Raw genomic sequence first — 8,458 nt, 5'->3', positions numbered from 1 at the left:
GCTTGTGTATGGAAAATTAGGTGAAAGGCACTAGTGAACCATTTTCCCAGGAATCAGGGCTATAGAGATAAGCTGGTATACAACAAGGGGCAGTGATGGAAGCCTTGGGGGAGGGCTGGCAGCATCCAGGACTGCTGGTGGTGTTACAGATCTATAAGTGATACTGGAACAGGAGCACAGAACTGATGCAATATGTAGGGGGTAACCCTGACCACGTGCCTTCCTTGAGCTCATGTGACCTTGGAAACATCACTTTCTCTTTCTCTGTGCCTGGAGTTCAGCTGCACGGTTGGAATCTTTAGGAATGTGCTAGGAAAACAACTGTAATGTTATGAGAAATACTCCCTGCCCTAAAATATGTTTTACTGCCCACTCTATATTCCTCCATCTTAGTGCTTTCAAATACCCTTATTATTTGGCTTGAATAACTCAGAGGCCTTTAATATTCAAGACTTCCTACTAAAATGTCAATTTCCTGGAAAGATCATATAGATAAGAATGGATCTATCCACTCTAAGCTTGAGGAAACAAAATTAGAGACTACTCTAGTTGTGGGAAAGAGGAAAGCCATGAACTTTCCTACACATAAAATTGGCCAATGATCCTAAGGCAGTGGGAATCCCTGTTTTACTGTTGGGAGCATCAAGAAAAAGTCAATTAGAAAGAGACTGCAGGAAATTGCAACCTGAACTCTAACCCAGGCTCTGCTATAAGCTTCTTGTATTATAGGCCCCAATATTTCCCTTTTCCATTCATAATATAAAAGGAAGTCTATGCTATATCCCCTCTTTCTGGATGATGACCTTGAAACTTATCAGCCTTGTTCTTGAAGCTGGGAATGGAACTGCTTCTTTCTTCCTTCCTTAGCATTTTCTGAGTACATATGAGGCCCTTTGAATCAAACAACTAAGACTGACCTTGAAGAAATCAGTCAAGCAGGAAGGATATATATATATGACTAATCACCATGATGCAATGGGAAGAGTTCTCCACCCTTAACCTAGACAACCTAGACCTGCTCTTCTAGGGCAGATGTCTCACCAGACCAGACCTCAAGGTAAAAGCAACAGGAGACAGAGTTCTTCTAGGACCTGTCATCCACCCAACAGCAGAATTCTCCCCAGGAAGGTAGTCACTTGACTTCTCTCACTCCAGCTTTGTGCATCTAGTTCATCTTTGTTCGCTTATGGCGGAAGGAATAAGAGGCTCACATACAGCATCATAAATAATTATAATTGTCATCAGGCGTCTCTGAAAATTGTGAGGCTACAGAAGGACAGTGAAAACAACAGGTCCTACTGTCTCAAAGCTGAAAGTCTAGTAATAATCCCTAAAAACCAAAGACCTAGGAAAAGTGCATTGGCCAAGGAGTTTGGACTCCAGTATTGGTCCGTTTGGTGTGACCTTGGACAGGACTCTCCCCTTTGTGTCTCAGTTTTTCCATCTCTGAGTGGGACACAGTGCCACAGCTGCTTTGGAATTGAAAGATTGGTGCTGGCTGATGTCTGTGCCCTTGGTTTAGGCTTTCTTTGCTTTCAGATGATATAAGCTCTGAACAGGTTTGCAGAAAGACAGGAACATGAAGCCAGAACAAAATGGGGAGCTAAGCAATGAAAGAAGCCAAGGGAATGATGTATTAGCTGGTGGAAAGGGATGGCAGAGAAATGAAAAAAAGCCTACTGTCTATGAGAGTTAACAATGAAGACTTTAAGCCAGGCATGGTGGCACATGCTTGTAATCCTAGCTACTCAGGAGGCTGAGATCTGAGGATCTTGGTTCAAAGTCAGCCAGGGCACTAAAGACCAAAGACTCTTATCTCCAATTAACCACTAGAAAAGTGAGAGTGGCACTGAGGCTCAAGGATAGGGCAGTAGCCTTGAGCTGAAGGGCTCAGGGACAGGGCCCAGCCCAGAGTCCAAGCCCCACAACCGACAAAAAAATAAAAAATAAAAAATGAAAACCTTTGGCTGGGAATGTGGCTTAGTGGTAGAGTGCTTGCCTAGCATGCATGAAGTCCTGGGTTTGATTCCTCAGTATCACATAAACAGAAAAAGCTAGAATGGCACAGAGACTCAAGTAGGAGAGATACTAGGCTTGGACAGTCAGTACCTGACCCCAAGTTCAAGCTCCAGGACTGGAAAGGAAAGGGGTGGACACTTTTCTAGTGCCACCTAGCCATTCAAATCACCAAAACAGTGATAAACCAAAATTGTTCAAAGTGGGTTACTTATAAACTGGTGTTGGAGATTTGGTCCCAGGTATTCTTGGGGTTGTGAGCAAGGGGAAAAAGAAAAGGTCTCAGGTACCAATAAAGTCAGATCCAGATATGGTCCTATGAAAAACGCTGAATCCAAGAAAGCAGAACTCCTTTGGGCCACAACAGTCCCCAGCTGCCAAGAGCTGTATTTCCCAAGCACCAATCTACTCTTGGCCCCTGAAGTCCATGCACATTTCTAGCTCTGTTATGCCTCGTCTACCAGTACACAGTAGAGCTACTAATGCATGCCACATGGTGGAAAGATAGCTGCTGATTAAATTACTAAATCCTGTTAGAGAAGAGGGCAACTTGGTCCTAATAGAATTTTCGTGTTTCTCATGATCCTTCATGACTCTGGTGAGATTTTTAAATCTCCAGTGTGGTGCCAAGGGGATAGATTCTCACAACCAATTCTCTCTCCTTCACCAACACAGCCTTCCTCTGGGAAGTATAACAGAGCCTGTCTAATTTGTTTAGAATCCACTGTGGGGCACGGGCAGGGAGGGATGTTTTCTTTAAGGAGCAAGTGTGTGTGGAGGGGGAGTTCTTTGAAACTACTGTAGTAAAGAGGAGCTGTCATACTATTGTTGATTTTTTTCCATGCTCCTCCTCCCTCCTTCCCCCTCAGCATACACAACACACTGTAGAAAGGAACAGAGGGTGTTTGTGCTGAGGTTGACAAAGGCCTGAAAGTCTGTTCCAAGGACTCAGTGGCCACACTGCAACAATTCTTCCTTTGGCCGGAAGTTACTCTGAGTTTCCTGCAGTCAACGCTGCATTTCTGGACCAAGAACATTTCTTGGGCTGGGAAAGAATGTATAGTGTCTCATTGTATTTAAAGTACCATCAGGTTACATAAAGGAGAAACTGGAGCCTCACCTTGCAAAAAGGGAAGAGTTAACATTTGATGAAGAAACCAGACTTCAGGTATTTTCTGGAACATCTTTTCTATCTCACTACTCCACTTCGGTTTTGTTATAGCACTCTTGTTTTGTTCCCCAAAGGCAAATTTGTTTTTAGGTGTTTTTTCATTTGAAACCTTTCTTCTCACTCGAGTGATACCATCCTTAGAAGACTGAGATGTAACAAGAGGTGAATCATGTATCACCTTCACATTGCTTCTAGAATTACAGCCGTCATGAGCCCTGGGGTACAGTGAGGATGAAAGTCAAAAAGCAGAGAGGACAGAGAAGAGTGATGGAAGGCCAGGGAGGAACTAGCTACTTATTTTGTAGGCTTTTATGCCTTCTCCTTTCATCACTTCCCTCCCCCTTGCTATTTATGAAGCAGATAAGAAGGAAAATCTTTAAAGCACTGCCTTACACTTATTGATAGAGCAGGTTGTAAGGTCATTGTCTGACCAATCACCATACACTATCCATCACAGATGAAAGGCAGTCCTGACGTTCTCACTGGACATACAACTAGGTAAGAATGAGGACACCCACACCCAGTCCCAGCCTGGGTATCAGCCAAATTATCTTCCTTGTGGTATGTCTTCGTCAGTTTTGATCAGCAGAGGAATTTGCCAATGTGTGGAAATAACTGGAAATCTTCAATCTGGTTGGACAGGATCGTGATGGTCCATGGGGCTCTCTGCTGATCAGGCAAGGTTGTGCAAGGTCACCTCGCTGGGAGTGTGTAGGCAAGGGATTTTTCCTGACCTCTACCTGAGCATTTAAAAATGTAGTCAAGCTGGATGCAGTGGCTCACACCTGTAATCCTAGCTACTCAGGAGGCTGAGATCTGAGGATCACAGTTCAAAGCCAGTCTGGGCACTAAAGTCTGTGAGACTCTTATCTCCAATCAATCAATCAATCACTAGAAAACAGGAAGTGGCACTGTGGCTCCAGGATTAGGGTGGTAGCCTTGAGCTGAAGAGCTCAGGGACAACACCCAGGCTCAGAGTTCAAGCCCCATAACGACCAAAAAACAAAAAAATGTCATGAATACTGTGTATCTAAGGAGTTCAGGAAGAAGGAGAGGGGGGACTTCACTAAACCATAATATAATGGATTCAAAAGCCTGGTGCAGATTTTTTTTTTAATGGGGGTGGGGAGGGGAAAACGGCTGGTGTAGAGTTAGGAGCCAACCTAGGCAGAAAAGTCCATAAGACTCTTTCCTCTAATTAGGCAACAAAAACCCCAAAGTGAAGCTGTGGCTCAAGTTAGTAGAGTGCTAGCCTTAAGCAAAACAAAAAACAAGAAACTAAGAGTGTTGCATGCCCTGAGTTCAAGACCCTATATACAAACATACACACACACACACACACACACACACACACACACACACACACACCCCAAGCCTAGCCCATGTCCTTAAAATGGCATTGAATTAAAAATATTTCCCACTCACCTCCTTGGCTTTTCTCTTAAAAAAGAAGCCCTAGCCCTGAGCCACTCCCATTCATTAGAAATCACATCTTTCATTCTGCCTTCCCCTCTGGTTCCAGAGAATTCCAAGCTTCTTATGCTCCCTGGGTCTAGCTGCTTAGAACATATTTTTGATGAAAACAAAGCAAAGCAGCCTAGGACAGCAAAGAAAGCCAAGAGGGAGGCTACTTATGCAAGACAGGAAAAGAGGCCCAAAAGGGCACAGAGGAAAATGCATTTGCAGAAGGCAGATTGGGTAGTATCTTATTACAACTTGCAGCTGATCGGGTGTGGGGTATAGCGCCACTAGGGACATCTGTTTGGAGTTTACAACAGAAACAAACATACGGAAAACATGAAAACCCACTCTGAGTGGAACTCTACCAGGTCTTCTCTGACTAGCTCTCCCTGCCAGTCCCATTGGGCCAGGCTGAGTTGTAGAAGGGAAGGAAACAGCTCTGCAAGCTGCCAGCCCCCACCCCACCTGCATGGTGACTCACTCACCCATGATTGGAGCTTACAACTTCTTTTTCTGCTTGCTTTTCCTCCCAGGAAAAACAGAACAGGCCCTACTCCTTGGAGATCCCCCTAAAGACTCCTATCTAGTTCATCTCTTAAGATTCCTTGGCTGTTTGCAAGGAAAAAGATCACTGTCTCCTTACACTTGGTCAGGAGGAGAGCCCACTGAAGTTGGTAACAGATCAGCACGTGGCAAAAATAACTCCATTAATAGCAGCACAAGTCTGAGTGTAGCAAATCAAGCTTACCCCAGGCTCTCCAAACATGAACTCAAGAAGATCCTGAGTCCATGTTCATATAACAAACAGATATAGAATATGCTGGAGAAGGCTGGTACTAGGTTGTGCCTCTAGGAAGCCCTCACAACATACATCAAGAAGAGTTACCTTCTCTAATCCTCACCCAGTGCCCTCAGCACCATCCAAGGACACATGAGGCTACCACCTCCACCACTAAACACTTGGGTAGCAGTTCCAGATGCTCATTTTGTTCTGTTTGTTTTCCTCTTTATTCTCTCCCTGCTGCCAAGCAAACAGAGCCAGAAGAGCACTCCTCAAAAAATAACAAAATGTTTTATACACATTTCTGTATATACAACCAAACAACATTTTACATATTCTTTTGCACAGCAAAAGATATATAAACATTCAACTTTTGAGAACACAGTTATATACAAAAAAAAAGATGTCAAAAAAATACTTCACAACAGTGCAAAAATATTTTACACAGCATCATGGAGTGAGATCTTTGGGACAGGAGGAAGGTGTGTGTTTCTAAAAGAAAACTCCTTCTTAGATATTAGATGTCTTAAACTGTAAACAAAATGCGTTTTTTTTTTCTTGTCCCCCCCACCCCTAAAAATGGTTATTTGAGGAATTTGGCAGAATTTTAAGAGTCTGAGTCTGAGGTAAACAGCCCAAGCTCCCTTGCACCAAAAACAAAAACAAAAACCCTGGAGGTCAGGGGTGGTATTAAGCCTCAGACATTGTGATTTCTGTTGAGAAGTCAGTGACAGTGGAGGGTGTCTCCCATGAGGGGGTGGCTTGAGGAAGCTGCCCCTTCCTCCTCGGGTCCCAGCTGCTTCACAAACAGGAAATTGGCCTCAGGCCCCCTCAAGCTGGCTGGTGGATTTTTCCAACTTTTCACCTCCCCTCCATCCCGGAGGGCTGCTCCCCGCGGTTGTGGGGTTTCCTCCTTTCTCACTGAATCCCCACTGCCAGCCTGAACGGCCTCTGCTGGGGAAAGAGGCAGCGAGGAACTCTAGACGTGGGTCTCAAGCTGAGATCTGGCCTCTCGTGCCCCACTTCCCCTTTCCCGGAGCGGGGGTGGGACAAGCAGGGGACCGGACCGAGGTGTGGGGGGGAACCACTGTGGGGTGACCGGGAGTGCACGCAGGGGGCCCGATGGAAACTCAACCCGAGTGGGACTCATCCAGGCTGGCGCAGTCGGCGGGGCCGGACGCGTCTCCGGCGGGGACAGTGGCTGGGGTGGCGTCTGGGCCCCCGCCCTCGATGGAGCTCTCGCTGCCCGTGCTCTCTCCCGACAGCAGCCGCGTCACCCGCAAGTCCGCCTGCAGGGTGCGCACGTCGTTGCCGAAGCTGAGCTCGCCCAGGTCGCTAATAAGCTGCGACAGCTGGGCCTTCATGTCGGAGGTGCTGCCGGGCAGCGCGGCCGGCGGCGTTCCGAGCCCTGGACCCAGTATGACCCCGCCATCGCCCAGCGTCTCCTCGCAGCCATTGTCCAGCGTGTCCAGCAAGTCCCCACACTCGATGTGCGTGGCCACCACCAGCGCCCCCTGCTCCTCGGCCTCCTCCGCTGCGTCCCCCTCCCCCACTCGGTCCGGGTCCTCCTCCTCCTCCTCCTCCTCCTCCAGGCAGCCCTCGGGGTGCTCCTCTTCCTCTTCCTCGCGCAGCTCCTGCTCTTCCCCCAGCAGGTCCTCGGTGATGGAGCCCAGCTTGGGCGCGCTGCGGCTGCGCTCCACCGGGGGCTTGTAGCAGCAGGGGCCGTGCAGGAGCAGCTTGCGCAGCGGCACCAGCGGGATGGTGTGCGCACCCACCAGCTCCTGCTGCTGGTGCCGCGCGTCGTCCCGCCGCTTGAGGCGTTTAAATTCCGCCAGAGCGTTGGCTGACGTCTGGTAGAGCAGCAGGGCCATGGCCTGGGCCTTCTCGGGTTTGGACACCAGCACGGCGTGGCAGCGCAACATGACCGCCTTGTGCTTGAGCTCGTGCCGGTACACCCAGGCGAAGACCTTGGGCAGCCGCGCGTCCGCCACGCAGTAGGTGACGCGGTGCAGCAGGTAGAGGTGGCCCGGGCGGCGCAGCGCGCGCTCCTCGGCGTGCACCATGCGGATACCCTGCGCACTCACAGTCAGCTTCATCTTGGTGCCTTGACGGCCCGCCTCGCTCTTGCTCCAGATCTTGCCCACGGCCAGGTCGGTGCAGCCATCGCCGCGCGCCTGGATCGTGGTGGCGTTGCCCAGGTAGAGCACGGTGTAGGTGGGGTCCTCGCTGGTGATGTGCAGCTTCTTGCGCTTGGAGCGGAACATGCTGCCCACCCGGCTGAGGACGCCTTCCGGGCAAGCCCGCGCCAACGAGCTCAGCGCCGAGTAGTGCAGGCTCACCGCGTAGCCTTTGGGTTTGGACGCTTGCCGCGGCGGCGCCTCGGCCAGCAGCTCAAACTTGTGCTTCTTCCACGGCAGCATCTCCGGAGGGCGCCCCGGCGGAGCTGGGTGGCGGCGGCCGAGCGCCCGACTGCGAGCCCCGCTGAGCCACCAAACCAGGCGGAGGCCGGACCCAAAGATGATACTCGTGGCGTGAGCAGCCCAGTAGTGGGGACAGAGGGAGGAGGTGTGCAGAAGAGAGCAGATGGGCCTTGGGAATCCCGCAAGGGGGGATATATATATTATAGTATATATTATATATTAGGGGGGGAAGCAACACTTAGCTTTGAGTGTACAAAGGCAGGGAACAGGGGGAAAGCTGGCTCGCGCGCACACACAGCCACACACACAACTGCCCCAGCCCGAGCAAGGACCCCAGCAAAAGTCTCTGGCAAGCAGCACAACAGAGGGAAGGCGGGTGGATCGGAAAATGTCTTAGGAAAAAACAACTAGATAGGCGCGTAGGACTCAATAGAAGGGTGGCAGCAGAAGCGTCCAGAATGGGGTGGGCATATGCAGAAGTCTTCGGCGATCGTGATCGCGGAGGCGGGGGGTGCTCACACTCCAGCCCCGGGCCCCGGGCCAGCGGCCGCGGGAACTCCGGCAGTGCGTCCCAAAGCTCCCCGCCCCCCACGGGCGGCTGGAAACCCC

General features: G+C 49.8%; 1 protein-coding gene across 1 annotated transcript; it reads right to left on the bottom strand.

Annotated features, from left to right (window-relative positions):
* Positions 1-5,701: 5,701 nt before the first annotated feature.
* Fam43a (family with sequence similarity 43 member A) lies at positions 5,702-8,034 on the bottom strand. Its single transcript, XM_090344087.1, has one exon. The coding sequence runs from the start codon at positions 7,847-7,849 to the stop codon at positions 6,560-6,562; it is 1,290 nt and encodes a 429-aa protein (XP_090200213.1). The 5' UTR covers positions 7,850-8,034; the 3' UTR covers positions 5,702-6,559.
* Positions 8,035-8,458: the final 424 nt, after the last annotated feature.

This window comes from Megascapheus bottae, chromosome 1, assembly GCF_031878675.1.
Source record: "Megascapheus bottae isolate mThoBot1 chromosome 1, mThoBot2.hap1, whole genome shotgun sequence".
NCBI classification, from domain to species: domain Eukaryota; kingdom Metazoa; phylum Chordata; class Mammalia; order Rodentia; family Geomyidae; genus Megascapheus; species Megascapheus bottae.
This window is presented reverse-complemented; position numbering and strand designations above follow the sequence as displayed.

Coding starts and splice junctions, on each gene's coding strand:
- Fam43a (XM_090344087.1), bottom strand. CDS start 7,849: ATGCTGCCGTGGAAGAAGCACAAGTTTGAGCTGCTGGCCGAGGCGCCG.